The 16372-nt window shown below is 45.0% G+C and overlaps 1 protein-coding gene across 1 annotated transcript in view; it reads right to left on the bottom strand.

Annotated features, from left to right (window-relative positions):
• Positions 1-16372, bottom strand: part of CACNA1I (calcium voltage-gated channel subunit alpha1 I) — a 665843-nt gene that overhangs the window by 375777 nt on the left and 273694 nt on the right. Inside the window, exon 8 of the mRNA XM_073549592.1 lies at positions 10090-10475. Within this exon, the coding sequence (XP_073405693.1) occupies positions 10090-10475 (386 nt within the window). The remainder of the gene's footprint in view (positions 1-10089; positions 10476-16372) is intronic.

Below are 16372 nucleotides of genomic sequence, written 5' to 3'. Positions count from 1 at the left end.
GGAGATAAAGGAATAGATTTAAAATGTTGAATTTCAACAGACATTTCTTTTGTTCTCAAGGGAAATAAACTACTATAGACCTTTCTGGCAGTAGTTTTCTCCCTTCTCCCAGTTAAAAACTCACAGACATGCTTGAATAAATGGATGTGTATATCAGTATTTTAAGGAATAGCTGCTAGCAATCAACCATTTGGTAGAGGCATCTTAAAAGGGGGTTCTCTTCTTTTTAAATGGGCACAATTGCAAAGTCCTTGTAAAAATAAAGCAACTATGAAACTAACATCTTATTAACAAAAACCTTCTCCAGTCTCTACAATGGATGGATTTTTAATTCTTTTTTACTGCTCACTGACTAAGTTACTGACCACTTTTGTAGTCTATCAGAGGTGACTGATCTCCTAGGCAAGGAGAGCATCGCTTATAAGCTCTTTACAATAAAGCATGCATGCGGTGCCCTTAGGGTGTGTGCACACGTTGCGGATTCTGCTGCGGATTTGTCTAAATCCGCAGGTAAATCCTCAGGTCACTTGACCTGCGGTTTATCTACGGATGTAGGCTGTGTGCACAGGTTGCGATTTGTAAGCGTTTTTGCGTCGAAAACGCTTAAGAAACACATACAGAACGCACTCCATGCATTCCTATGGCATTCCGCACATGCTGTGCTAATGCTGCAATTTTTTTCCGCGGCGGAATCACATTGCGGAAAAAACGCAGCATGCTCATTCTTTTTGCAGAATCACCGCCATTCCAAAAAGAATTGCCGTGTTTCCACACCCATAGGAACGCATGAGATCCGCTTACTTCCCGCATGTGGCTATGCCCACCATGCACAAAGTGAGCGGCTCATGTGCGGATGGTACCCACGGTGTGGAGGAGAGGAGACTGTCCTCTGGGCTGTGGGTACCATATCCCTGTTAAAAAAAGAATAAAAAATCGGGTTATATTCACCTTCCGGCGTTCCGCGCAGCCTTCCCAGGCCTCAGCGATGCTTCCATTCCCAGTAATGCCTTGCGAGACCTTTGATGACGTACGATCTCGCGATACTGTAGCGGTCCCTATTCCTCGCGAGACCGCTACAGCATCGTGAGACTGCGACATCATCAAAGGTCTTGGAAGGCCTTACTGGGAACGGAAGCATCGCTGAGGCCCGGGAAGGCTGCGCGGAACGCCGGAGGGTGAATATAACCCGATTTTTTTATTTTTTAATTATTTTTAACATTCTATCTTTTACTATTGATGCCGCACAGGCAGCCTCAATAGTAAAAAGTTGGTCACACTAGTCAAACACTCACACTAGTCAAACACTATGTTTGATGAGTGTGACCAACCTGTCAATCACATTCCAAGCGATGCTTCAAATCGCTTGGAAAGTGCTTGAATTTCGCACATGAAAATTGCGGGAAAAACGTGAAAAAAGGTGCAAAAATTGCACAAAAACGCGGAAAAAGACGCAAAAAACGCACGTTTTTCCTGGGAAGAAGTGCGGTTTTTTTCTGCATACGTGGGCACATAGCCTTACTGCGGATTAGCCTGCAGTTTTCCCCTGCGGTTTCACACCTGCTATGGAGCAGATGCCAAACTACTGCAGAATCCGCACAAAAAATTGAAATGCTGCGGATTTAAATCCACAGCACATCCACGCTGAAAACTCCGCAACGTGTGCACTGCGTTTTTCTATTTACATAGACTAAAATGGTACTGTACAATGCAGCAGAAACTGCTGCGGATCCACAGGGCCAAATCTGCTGCGGATCCGCATCAGAATCTGCAAAGTGTGCACACACCCTTAACCCCTTCACGACCCATGACGCCTACGTAGGCGTCATGAAAAGCAGTGCCCAAACGACCTATGACGCCTACGTAGGCGTCATGCTATAAATAGCCCCCCTGCGGGTCGGGTGACCGGGGTCACTGAAAGGTCACCCGACCTGCACACAAAGGACCCTTCAGAGTTAACACCTGGGGGTGTGGCTTAGCCCCCACGTGCCTACGATCGCTCTGATTGGCTGTTAAAAGTGAAACTGCCAATCAGAGCGATTGTAATATTTCACCAATGAAAATTGGTGAAATATTACAATCCAGCCATGGCCGATGCTGAAATAGCATCGGACATGGCTGGACACCGAGACCCGACCCCCCCCACACCGACTGACGGCACCGATCGGCTGCCGCCACCGTCTGACGGCACCGATCGGCAGCCGCCGTCATGATCTGCCCCTCCGCCTTCCCTCCGCCCCCCCAGCCCTCCGATCGCCCCTCCGATCACCCACCCTCCTTTGTGCCTCCGACCTCCCGCTATCCGTCCCGGTGTCCTGCCGTCCAGCGTCATGGGCGCCGCCATCTTGCAAGATGGCGGGCGCATGCGCAGTGCGCCGAATCGAATCTGCAACGCTGCAGATTCATTCATTTATTTTGATCACTATGATAAACTTTCATAGTGATCAAAATAAATAAAAAGTAAATCACCGCCCCCCTTATCACCCCCATAGGTAGGGACAAATAATAAAATATATATATTTTTTTTTTCCATTAGGGTTAGGTCCAGGGCTAGGGTTAGGGCCAGGGTTAGGGCTAGGGTTAGGGTTGGACTAAGGGTTAGGGTTGGACTAAGGGTTAGGGTTGGACTAAGGGCTAGGGTTGGACTAAGGGTTAGGGTTGGACTAGGGGTTAGGGTTGGACTAAGGGTTAGAGTTGGACTAAGGGTTAGGGTTGGACTAAGGGTTAGGGTTGGACTAAGGGTTAGGGTTGAACTTAGGGTTAGGGTTGAACTTAGGGTTAGGGTTGAACTTAGGGTTAGGGTTGGAATTGGGGTTAGGGTTGGGTTGGGGTTGGGATTACGGTTAGGCTTGTGGTTAGGGTTAGAGTTGGGATTTCGTTAGGGGTGTGTTGGGATTAGGGTTGTGGTTAGGGTTATGATTAGGGTTAGGGGTGTGTTGGGGTTAGGGTTGGAGATAGAATTGAGGGGTTTCCACTGTTTAGGCACATCAGGGGCTCTCCAAATGCGACATGGAGCCAGCATTTATTCCAGCGAATTTTGCGTTCAAAAAGTCAAACGGTGCTCCCTCCATTTCGAGCCCCGACGTGTGCCCAAACAGTGGTGTACCCCCACTTATGGGGTATCAGGGTACTCAGGAAAAATTGCACAACAACTTTGGGGGTCTAATTTCTCCTGTTACCCTTGGGAAAATAAAAAAATGGGGGCTAAAATAATTATTTTTGTGGAAAAAAAAGATTTTTTATTTTCACGGTTCTGCGTTATAAACTTCTGTGAAGCACTTGGGGGCTCAACGTGCTCACCACACATCTAGATAAGTTCCTTGGGGGGTCTAGTTTCCAAAATGGGGTCACTTGTAGGGGGTTTCCACTGTTTAGGTACATCAGGGGCTCTGCAAACGTAACATGACGCCCACAGACCATTCCATCAAGTCGGCATTTCAAAACGTCACTACTTCCATTCCGAGCCCCAACGTGTCCCCGAACAGTGGTCCCCCCCCATATATGGGGTATCAACGTACTCAGGACAAACTGGACAACAACTTTTGGGGTCCAATTTATCCTGTTACCCTTGTGAAAATAAAAAATAGTGGGCTAAAAATCTCTTTTTGAGGAAAAAAAAATATTTTTTTATTTTCACAGCTCTGCGTTATAAACTTCTGTGAAGCACTTGGGGGTTCAACGTGCTCACCACACATCTAGATAAGTTCCTTGGGGGGTCTAGTTTCCAAAATGGGGTCACTTGTGGGGGGTTTCCACTGTTTAGGTACATCAGGGGCTCTGCAAACGTAACATGACGCCCACAGACCATTCCATCAAGTCGGCATTTCAAAGCGTCACTACTTCCCTTCCGAGCCCCAACGTGTGCCCAAACAGTGGTCCCCCCCCATATATGGGGTACCAACGTACTCAGGACAAACTGGACAACAACTTTTGGGGTCCAATTTATCCTGTTACCCTTGTGAAAATAAAAAATAGTGGGCTAAAAATCACTTTTTGAGGAAAAAAAAATATTTTTTTATTTTCACAGCTCTGCGTTATAAACTTCTGTGAAGCACTTGGGGGTTCAAAGTGCTGACCTCACATCTAGATTAGTTCCTTAGGTGATATAGTTTCCAAAATGGGGTCACTTGTGGGGGGTTTCCACTGTTTAGGTACATCAGGGGCTCTGCAAATGTAGCATGACGCCCACAGACCATTCCATCAAGTCTTCATTTCAAAGCGTCACTACTTCCCTTCCGAGCCCCAACGTGTGCCCAAACAGTGGTCCCCCCCACTTATGGGGTACCAGCATACTCAGGACACACTGGACAACAACTTTTGGGGTCCAATTTATCCTGTTACCCTTGTGAAAATAAAAAATAGTGGACTAAAAATAATTTTTTGAGGAAAAAAAAATATTTTTTTATTTTCACGGCTCTGCGTTATAAACTTCTGTGAAGCACTTGGGGGTTCAAAGTGCTCACCACACATCTATATTAGTTTCTTGGGTGATCTAGTTTCCAAAATGGGGTCATTTGTGGGGGGTTTCCACTGTTTAGGTACATCAGGGGCTCTGCAAACATAACATGACGCCCACAGACCATTCCATCAAGTCGGCATTTCAAAACGTCACTACTTCCCTTCTGAGCCCCAACGTGTGCCCAAACAGTGGTCCCCCCCACATATGTGGTACCAGCGTACTCAGGACAAGCTGGACAACAACTTTTGGGGTCCAATTTATCCTGTTACCTTTGTGAAAATAAAAAATAGCAGGCTAAAAATTTTTTTTTTGAGGGAAAAAAATATTTTTATTTTAACGGCTCTGCGTTATAAACTTCTGCGTAGCACCTGGGGGTTCAAAGTGCTCACTATGCATCTAGATAAGTTCCTTAGGGGGTCTAGTTTCCAAAATGGGGTCATTTGTGGGGGAGCTCCAAAGTTTACGCACACAGGGGCTCTGCAAACACAACATGGTGTCCGCTAACGATTGGAGCTAATTTTCCATTCAAAAAGTCAAATGACGCTCCTTCCCTTCTGAGCCATGCCGTGCGCTCAATCAGTGGTTTTCCCCCACATATGGGGTACCAGTGTACTCAGGACAAACTGGACAACAACTTTTGGGGTCCAATTTATCCTGTTACCCTTGGGAAAATAAAGAATAGCGGGCTAAAAAATCATTTTTGAGGAAAAAAAATTATTTTTTTATTTTCACTGCTCTGCGTTATAAACTTCTGTGAAGCACTTGGGGGTTCAAAGTGCTCACCACACATCTAGATAAGTTCCTTCGGGGGGTCTAGTTTCCAAAATGGGGTCACTTGTGGGGGAGCTCCAATGTTTAGGCACACAGGGGCTCTCCAAATGCGACATGGTGTCCGCTAACGATTGGAGCTAATTTTCCAATCAAAAAGTCACAAGGCGCTCCTTCCCTTCCGGGCCTTGCGGTGCGCCCAAACAGTGGTTTATGACCACATATGAGATATTGATGTACTCAGGAGAAATTGCCCAACAAATTTTAGGATCCATTTTATCCTGTTGCCCATGTGAAAATGAAAAAACTGAGGCCAAATAAAATTTTTGTGAAAAAAAAAAGTACTTTTTTTTTTTTACAGATCAATTTGTGAAGCACCTGGGGGTTCAAAGTGCATACTATGCATCTAGATAAGTTCCTTGGAGGGTCTAGTTTCCAAAATGGGCTCACTTGTGGGGGAGCTCCAATGTTTAGGCACACAGGTACTCTTAAAACAAGACATGGCAACCGCTAAACATTCAAGCATATTTTACATTCAAAAAGTAAAATGGCGCTCCTTCCCTTCTGAGCCCTGCCGTGCGCCCAAACAGTGGTTTATGACCACATATGAGGTATCAGTGTACTCAGGAGAAATTGCCCAACAAATTTTAGGATACATTTTATCCTGTTACCCATGTGAAAATGAAAAAACTGATGCTAAAATAAAATTTTGGTTGGAAAAATTAAAATGTCCATTTTTTCATTCCATGTTGCTTTAGTTCCTGTGAAGCACCTGAAGGGTTAATAATCTTCTTGAATGTAGTTTTGAGTAGCTTGAGGGGTGCAGTTTTTAGAATGGTGACACTTTTGGGTATTTTCTGCCATTTAGACCCCTCAAAGTGACTTCAAATGTGAGGTGGTCCCTAAAAAAAAATGGTTTTGTAAATTTTGTTGTAAAAATGAGAAATTGCTGGTCAACTTTTAACCCTTATAACTTCCTAACGAAAAAAAATGTTGTTTCCAAAATTGTGCTGATGTAAAGTAGACATGTGGGAAATGTTATTTATTAACTATTTTGTGTCACATAACTCTCTGGTATAACAGAATAAAAATTCAAAATTTGAAAATTGCAAAATTTTTAAAATTTTTGCCAAATTTCCATTTTTTTCACAAATAAACGCAAAAATTATCGACCTAAATTTACCACTATCATGAAGCCCAATATGTCATGAAAAAACAGTCTCGGAATCGCTAGGATACTTTGAAGCGTTCCTGAGTTATTACCTCATAAAGGGACACTGGTCAGAATTGCAAAAAATGGCCAGGTCATTAAGGTCAAAATAGGCATGGGTCATGAAGGGGTTAAGCTGGCCTCTGCACTCCCCCAATGATACAGAAACAAAGCCGCCTGTGCTTGCAGCATTGGAGTGCACATAGTTTGCCCATCTTGATTTACATTTTCAACTAGTCCAGACTGTCAACCATCAGGAGAGCACTGCTCCCTAGCTAGAAGGTGTCACACCTCCACCAGGACCTGCTCCTGCAACATCTGCTTCTGTCTTCAAGGGCTACCTTTTCAAAAGTGAGAGAGGAGATGTTGGAACCAGAAGCAATGGACAGTGCATGTTCTGCCCAGTTACTAATATTAGGGTGTCTGGGACATGCTGGCACCACACGCTACTAAAGCTTCCAGCTTACTTTTGGAAGCTGCCAGATATAGTCTTGTGCTCCTGTATGGGATTGAAATAGAATATCCCTTTAATGCCACCTCCCCTTTAAGGAGTTCTAATATTAATATATTGTAAATGTTGTACAGATATAATTATGCTCCGGTATTGCTACACAATTGTGTATTACCGCCGTTCTCATTGGTACTGCCACATTATACAGTGGGGAAAAAAAGTATTTAGTCAGTCAGCAATAGTGCAAGTTCCACCACTTAAAAAGATGAGAGGCGTCTGTAATTTACATCATAGGTAGACCTCAACTATGGGAGACAAACTGAGGAAAAAAAAATCCAGAAAATCACATTGTCTGTTTTTTTTTTTCATTTTATTTGCATATTATGGTGGAAAATAAGTATTTGGTCAGAAACAAAATTTCATCTCAATACTTTGTGATATATCCTTTGTTGGCAATGACAGAGGTCAAACGTTTTCTGTAAGTCTTCACAAGGTTGCCACACACTGTTGTTGGTATGTTGGCCCATTCCTCCATGCAGATCTCCTCTAAGGAAAGTGATGTTTTTGGCTTTTCGCTTGGCAACACGGACTTTCAACTCCCTCCAAAGGTTTTCTATAGGGTTGAGATCTGGAGACTGGCTAGGCCACTCCAGGACCTTGAAATGCTTCTTACGAAGCCACTCCTTCGTTGCCCTGGTGGTGTGCTTTGGATCATTGTCATGTTGAAAGACCCAGCCACGTTTCATCTTCAATGCCCTTGCTGATGGAAGGAGGTTTGCACTCAAAATCTCACGATACATGGCCCCATTCATTCTTTCATGTACCCGGATCAGTCGTCCTGGCCCCTTTGCAGAGAAACAGCCCCAAAGCATGATGTTTCCACCACCATGCTTTACAGTAAGTATGGTGTTGGATGGATGCAACTCAGTATTCTTTTTCCTCCAAACACGACAAGTTGTGTTTCTACCAAACAGTTCCAGTTTGGTTTCATCAGACCATAGGACAATCTCCCAAAACTCCTCTGGATCATCCAAATGCTCTCTAGCAAACTTCAGACGGGCCCGGACATGTACAGGCTTAAGCAGTGGGACACATCTGGCACTGCAGGATCTGAGTCCATGGTGGCGTAGTGTGTTACTTATGGTAGGCCTTGTTACATTGGTCCCAGCTCTCTGCAGTTCATTCACTAAGTCCCCCCGCGTGGTTCTGGGATTTTTGCTCACCGTTCTTGTGATCATTCTGACCCCACGGGGTGGGATTTTGCGTGAAGCACCAGATCGAGGGAGATTATCAGTGGTCTTTTATGTCTTCCATTTTCTAATTATTGCTCCCACAGTTGATTTCTTCACTCCAAGCTGGTTGGCTATTGCAGATTCAGTCTTCCCAGCCTGGTGCAGGGCTACAATTTTGTTTCTGGTGTCCTTTGACAGCTCTTTGGTCTTCACCATAGTGGAGTTTGGAGTCAGACTGTTTGAGGGTGTGCACAGGTGTCTTTTTATACTGATAACAAGTTTAAACAGGTGCCATTACTACAGGTAATGAGTGGAGGAAAGAGAAGACTCTTAAAGAAGAAGTTACAGGTCTGTGAGAGCCAGAAATCTTGATTGCTTGTTTCTGACCAAATACTTATTTTCCACCATAATATGCAAATAAAATGAAAAAAAAACAGACAATGTGATTTTCTGGATTTTTTTTTTTCAGTTTGTCTCCCATAGTTGAGGTCTACCTATGATGTAAATTACAGACGCCTCTCATCTTTTTAAGTGGTGGAACTTGCACTATTGCTGACTGACTAAATACTTTTTTTCCCCACTGTATATGTGTTACCATGCTGTATAGATTGTATTATATTATGTTTTGCATATTGATGTATAAGTTTAGTGTAAGCTGGTGCATCCTTCGGGTTCAATAGTGGAGGGCACTATTAGTATAGAGTTCATAGATATGGGTAAGTAAGGTTCCTCTGTGGGCCATCAGATGGGGGTATACTGGAGGGCCTTGTTAGGGCCTTATTAGGTATAGCTGATAGAAAGTTCACATAGGGGTTAACTGTAGGAGGAGCAAGTGTAGGAGATAGGATCAATCAGAAGGACGAACACGCCGAAGTGTCCACAAGGGCTCTAAGCCTAAGACACCATAGCAGCTACGCAACGTTATGAAGAAGAAAAGCATGAGCACAGTCAGATGGATGCTGGGTAAGACCGGAGCACACGGGAAATTTCAGTTTGTGACAGCAGCAGGAACAGGAAGGAAGAAGTGGTCCAAAAGTCATGCAGGGCGCAGAATATTCACCATGTGGCAGATCTTAAATAGGGCTGAAGCTTGCAAATCCTGGGCAAAACGGATGAACGGGATCCCCTATGTCTTGAAGTCCTACAGGAGTGATGCTGCGGTACCGCTAAGGGCGCTACTGCCCCGTAATGTGCACGAGGATACAGAAAGTAAGAAAGGGAAAGTGCAGGAGGAAGGCTGTGTGGACTGTAATGTAACTGATGTGTCCAGGACCGTTGAAGAGCAAAGTAAAATTGTTGAGTTGACTTCTGAACTGGTATCTGTGTCCGTTATTTCAACCTTAAGCACTGAATCCAAGTGTACAGGAGCTGGGTCGCACCGCAGTGGAAGCCCTGTCCATGGACCAGCACCCCAAACAGGTACGACGGTAGAAGCTGATAGTTTCCCTGTGGGTGGAGGCCAGGACACCAGAGCCCCGGTGTCCTCGGCTACGACTACCATCCTGGCCCCCTCTTACACTTCTTTGATTAAATTCTTTGTCTCTTCTCCTGTTTAATGTATTTGTTCAGTGTTTTGACATTTCTTTTGTTTTTGTGTCTATTCTCCTGCCTGTCAATTTTATACCTTTGCTGCCCTCCAACTTTTGACCCAGCTATCTGACCATTCTCTTGTCCTGGTCAGCTCTTCTCGAAAGCAGCCCTTCTATAGTTAGCAATCCAGTAAACCCCATTTTAAGACCAAATTCCTGTATAGGGGTTAAAGGGGGAAGGCCTTAGGTTCCTCTGTTATCTGCCAGAAGGAGTGGCCTGCACCTATTCTATCCGAGGTAGCCTTTTCAGGCATATGACCACTGAGAGACGCAACATTTGGCTGGAGAGCATTGCGCTCCTGAAGGTTAGAACATGGGACAACAACCCAAAATTGCATTGAATTTTACTAACAGAAACATGCAACCATATGACTGTCACTTACCTGCTCATGGTGCTCAATGCCCATACTGATTGTGTTCACAAGAATAGCTATCATGATTCCACGATTAAAATATTTGCTGTCCACTATTCCTCTGAGCTTCACACGTATTTCTGCACCAAGTCGTTCACAAAAGCCTTCATCGGCATCTTCCTCTGCCTCCTTGTCAAGCTCAGTCATGCTGCCACCACTGTCCTTCTCACTGGCCTGTCCCTGTGTACCTTCTTGGCTGGATTTGTTGCTTTCTGGTGCGGAAAACTTTCGTCCATCATCCCATTTACCTTTGGTACATTGAGGGCAGTTTGAAAGGTCGGATGTTAAAGTCATTGCGATGGGCTGTACAATTGCATGAGAAGTATAATCCAATTGACTGTGCTTTTGACATACCCCTAAAAAAGGAAACAGTCTGTTACTGTTATTTTGTAAAGCACAATGACACGTTCAATCAAGTTTCAAATGGAAGAGATATATGCACTGAGAGCAATGAACCACTGTCTAGCTAGCTTGTCTTTTGTAAGAAATTAGAGTCCTTAATAAATCTTCCAGAAAAGTAAGAGAGGACACATAGTTGCTATTTATCACTGGTGTAGTAGTAAGGGCTCATCCTCATTTGCAATTAAAAAACGGTCCGATTTCTTGACTGTAAAAAAGGGTGGAGTGCTCTGCGAGTGTCATGTGATTTCTATGCGATTTTTAATCTTTCCATTCATTTTCTATCCGTTTTCTATCCGTTTGTAATTCGTTTCTTTTTCGCAACAACTATTTTTCTACAGTCATTTACAGGACCATTTACAGTGTTCTATACCACATAATGGTGATGTATCCGTTTAAAATGGATGGAAAACGGATGGTCCGTTTTTGGTCCGTTTTTTTAATCGCACCCATTGACTTGCATTGGCGAAAATCGCAGCAAATCGCAGCATGTTGCGATTTTTTTCTCAGTCCGATTTTGGATGGGAAAAAATCACAAGTGAGATGTCACCCATTGACTAACATTGGTCAGAGTGCAATCCGATTTTAAATCGGATTGCAAACGTCCGATTTTATCGCCAGTGAGTATGAGGCCTAAGGGAAAATTTAGCAATGCAGATGCGCCAGAAAACTGGCATAAAAAAATTGTAGACATTTTACAATTTTTTTTAAATTTTGCACCACCCTCAAAACTTTTCCCCCAAAATTGTAAGTCTTAGGCTAGCATCACACTAGCGTTTTGGGCCGCAGCGTATGGCCGCCGCTAAGCCCCGCCCCCTGCCTGCCCCCTCCAGTCATCTCCGCCTAGTATCGCAGACGGCTGCATGCGATCTGCACACCCTATCTTTAGCATAGGGTGTGCAGACCGTGTGCTAGTAGAAAATTGCGTGCGCTGCGCCCTTTGACGGTGCGCCGGTGTGCATTTTGGTGCTCTTGGAGCACCATCAAAAGGGCGCAGCACATGCAAAATACTACTAGCGCACAGTCAGTGCACAGTCTGCGCACCCTATGCTAAAGATAGGGTGTGCAGATCGCATGCAGCCATGTGCGATACTAGGCAGAGATGACTGGAGGGGGCGGGGCTTAGCGGCGGCCGTGTGCTGAGGCCCAAAACGCTAGTGTGAAACTAGCCTTAGCCTTAGGACAAAATACTAAACTATACACCAGAAAATAGGCATCAAACCATGAGTTATTGCAAATTTAATTCATGCAAAATGGAAAACTCAAGATCCACCAAATTTATTAAGGGGTGTAAGCATCTTAATATATTTGTCGCACCTTCTCAAGCAGATTTTTTTTCAGACTGGTTTAAGAAATGCAAGAAAGAATTTCCCATGACATTCTATGACAAATGGTAAAAAAAAGACCATGAATGATAAAAGAGAACTTATTTTACTTAATTTCTATATATCAGTCTAAGTATCTGATGTGTCAGAAATACATGCAAGAAACAACAAAGAAGTCTGAAAATTAAAACATTAATCAAAATTAAAGTACTATGTGGAGGGGCAGACATTTGGCACTCCTTAGAGGATTCAGTTACTGGAAATACATTGCGACATTCATGTCTGTCTGCCCTATCTTTTGATGCCCTTTGTGATTAAGTATTATATCTTTTTCTAGTTATAGAAATATGTGAGCAAAAAGTTTGAAGCCTGTCACATGTATCTATGCTACATCAATAAATTATTTTAAATTAATTTCACCTTTAAGTTATTTTAATTCAGTTTGGAAACAAGCATTACATAACATACAATATGTAAATAGCCTCTTTAAAAAGGAAGAGGGCTTGAGAAGCATTGCATGGCCTAAAAGTCTCCTTACACCTGCTTGACGCTCTGCACAAGGAGAAACGTTCCTCCTTAGATAACATGCAACACCCTCTTTTTTATTGTACAGCTACTAGGACAGTAAGTTCTAGTAAAGTTTTTGTCAAATCACAAAATTGTCACTAAGTGAACCGTATAGATTGTCGCAGCTCTATGTAATACACAGAGTGTACAAGTCCCTGGATGTCCTGTTCAAGGCTGGACTAAAACCCACCTTTGAATGTCCCCAGTGCCGAAACGAAGGTGCAGGTATATTCCATATGATGTGGACGTGCCCGAGGTTGTATTCTTTCTGGATGGTGGTCTTGTGTCGGGTAGAGGGAGTGTACAGATGTGTGATTCCAAAGGACCCAGTGGTATGCTTGTTGGGTGATGTGGAAGAGATAAGAGTGGATAATATTATGAAGACAACGATTGCCAGACTACTCTATATGGCTCGGAAAGTGATTGCGACAAATTGGATACAGGAGGAGCCGTCGTCGAGAGGAGAATATCTCAAATACGTGAAAAATACCATTATCCTAGAAAAGGGGGTTTACAAAAAAAGAGGGAAATTGCTGTTATATGAAAAGCTACGGACGCCATGGCTTGAGTTTGGTTAGGGTTTCGGATATATGTTGGGGGGCCTCGAGGCACATTGAATATGTGGGGTGCTACCTGTAATGCTATGACTGGTGGAAGGATATTACTAAGGCTGGTTTCACATTAGCGCTTTTGTGCGCAGCGCATCGGGCGCACCAGTGCGCATGCGCACTGCGCACCTATATTTTACATGATGTGCGCATGGTTTTGCGCATATTTGCGCTTTCGTGCGCATGCGTTTTTTTGTCTTTCGCGCCAGGCGCGTCAGACGCAACATGTTGCATTTTTGGTTCCGCCCTGTCTCGTTAAAACAACGCATGCGCACGGAATGCGCACGGAATGCGCAAAAACACCACATTGGAGCCTATGGGAGCGCAATACTTGTGCATGGTCTTGCGCACGCTTGCGTTTTTATGCGCATGCGTTTTTTAAATAAACATGACTGAAATTTGGTCTAGACAGTAAAAAAAAAACAAAAAACCAAGGTGATAAAATGGTGTGGGCACTGGGATTCCACAATACTTTAAGGATTGCTCACTAGTGGACACACAGCACAAGCTGCACCAATGTAAGTATGAAAAACCTAATGTCTGGCTGAAATTTCAATACATTTCTATGTACTTATGTCTCTTTTTTTTTTTATTGCAGCATGTCTTCATCTGGTGAAGAATATGTCCCCGGGACAGGGCAAGAGGCAGAAGAAGTGAGTACTATGCTTCCGTATGGATTTGAAAAAATAAACACATGTGATTAATTTTTTCTGTTTAATTTTCAGACCTCATCCTCCATCACGCCACCACCACCGGAGGAACGGCAGGAGCAGCAAGGCCAAGTGCGGGCGGGTAGACGTGATGTAAGTACAGACGGACTGGTTTTTTTTTTTTTTTTTACTTATTTTCTAGTCTGGTTTATTTATTTTTTTTTTTTTTTGGTATTTTTTTTTTTTTTTTTTTAAATTTTCATGGTTGTTTTTTTCGATGTTTGTTGCTTTTTTTGCATTTATTTTCATGTTTGTTTGTTTGGGTATATGGGCACGGGACTATGGGATGGAGGATATATATGATGGGTATATGGGCATGGGATAGAGGATATGTATGATGGTATATGGGCACGGGACTATGGGATGGCGAATATGTATGATGTGTATATGGGCACAGGCATATGAGATGGCGAATATGTATGATGGGTATATGGGCACAGGACTATGGGATGGAGGATATGTATGATGGAATATGGGCACGGGACTATGGGATGGAGGATATATATGATGGGTATATGGGCATGGGATAGAGGATATGTATGATGGTATATGGGCACGGGACTATGGGATGGCGAATATGTATGATGGGTATATGGGAACAGGCATATGAGATGGCGAATATGTATGATGGGTATATGGGCACAGGACTATGGGATGGAGGATATGTATGATGGAATATGGGCACGGGACTATGGGATGGAGGATAATTTTAAATTTCTATAACTAACCACAGTAGTTACTATGCCCGGGCAGCGCCGGGCTCTTCAGCTAGTTTTAGATATTTTTTATTTTAAAATCTTTCAAAGATTAATGTTTGTCTTTCTTTTCTAGGCTCCACAGCGGGAGGAGGACCTCGCCCTGGACAACGACGAGCTCATCCGTCTAGTCCAGGAGCGAGTCCCGTTGTGGGACACCCGTCACCAACTGCACTCGGACAACGTGGTGATCCGGCGGCTCTGGAACGAGGTGGCCGCATCGCTGATGGATGGCTGGGACAACGCCTCTCCCCGGGTCCGCAAGGATTTTCGTAAGTATTTAAATGCAGTGTGATGCAGCAGTGATCTTGGCCGGGATCACCCAACTGTGTGTGATGCTATTAACTCCATGGAGTTTCTATCATCACACACAGTTGGATGATCACAGCCTCCAGTGCATAGTCTTACTTTTTTTTTTTTTTTTTTTTCCATCACAGTGAACAAAGTCAGAACCCGTTGGCGCTCGATGAAGGACCGCTTCAACAGGGATATCCGTCAGGAGAATAAGGTTCGCAGTGGTGCTGCGGCAAGGACCGGCACGAAGTACCGATACCATCGTGCCTTGGCATTTTTAAGACCGGTCCTTGCCTCCCGAACGTAAGTATTTTCTAGTTGTATTGTGTTTTATTCTGTGCTTTTCTATTCCACAGGAGTTGGCGATTGTTAATTTATGGTAGTAATTTCTTTCTTTTCTTTTCACAGCACCTGGAGCAGCACCCTGCAACCTGGTCCCGAAGCGGTACTTCATCAAGCTGCCCCGGACCCCTCCCAGCCATCCATCAGCGAGGAAGCACCTTGCAGGTCTGCACCACAGTCATCTGGAGACCAGGAAGCTGGTCGCTCAGGTGTTCCCCTGTCCCAGGTCTCTGCCACTGGTTTTGCGGGCACTTCCCGCCAGCAGCGGCAGAGGACCTTGGACAGGCCTCTCATGCCCGAGTTCGTTGAATTGAGCTCGGTCTTTCAGAGTAGCCTCAAGGCACTCTCCGATAGACTTGAGAGTGGTTTCCTCCTTTTGGACCAACGCTACAAGTCTATCGAGGGTCGCCTTGAGCGCCTGGAAGTCGACCTGCCAGACCAGCGCATCATTTTTACACCCAAATAGCTCGGGACACGGCGGAACACCTTACCCCTGACCTCCAGTTGACTGTCATGCAGGCCTGCAACAATGCTTTTATGCAGGCTATGCAGCAGAGTAGGATTATGCAGCAGTCAGTGGTGGCATTTCCACCGGTGCCACCACTGACTCGTTTTACAGCATTACCTACTTCTGCTGCATATCACTGCACAGCCACCACACTTCCAAGCCTCGCCGGACACCAATATACCGCCACAAGTCCGAGTGCAGCTGGACACTTACCCGCCAACACCATGCCAAGCGCTGCTCCTGCCTGGCCCACCACTGCTGCCGCCACCACCACTGGATGGCCCGTCGTCACCACCCCTGCCTGTAGCGCCGCCACCACCACCACCAGCGGGAGGACCACCCCGGTATGGACCGCCACAGCCACCACGCCTGCATGGCCCGCCACCACCACCACCACCACCACCACCTCGGAGCAGCATCAGCTGGGGGACCCGCATTCAATATTTACGGCCCCTGCCAGGACATCCACCACCACCAGCATGCCACAGCTGGAACAAGATCCTGGCAGGCGGTCCACAAGCGCCAGGCGGTCCCCCAGCTCCAGCCAGTCCACAGCCTCCAGGCGTTCCAGAGGCTCAAGGCGGTCCAGAGGCTCAAGGCGGTCCAGAGGCTCAAGGCGGTCCCGGGGTCTAGCCAGTCCTCAGGCTCAAGCGAGGACAGCAGGAAGACGACGGGCCACCGTCCTAAAAAAACTAAGAGGAGGACTCTTACCCTCCCTCCTCCATCACCTCCCACTTCACAACTT

This window comes from Dendrobates tinctorius, unplaced genomic scaffold (genome assembly GCF_039654945.1).
Source record: "Dendrobates tinctorius isolate UK_male_01 unplaced genomic scaffold, ASM3965494v1 ptg000159l, whole genome shotgun sequence".
NCBI classification, from domain to species: Eukaryota; Metazoa; Chordata; class Amphibia; order Anura; family Dendrobatidae; genus Dendrobates; species Dendrobates tinctorius.
This window is presented reverse-complemented; position numbering and strand designations above follow the sequence as displayed.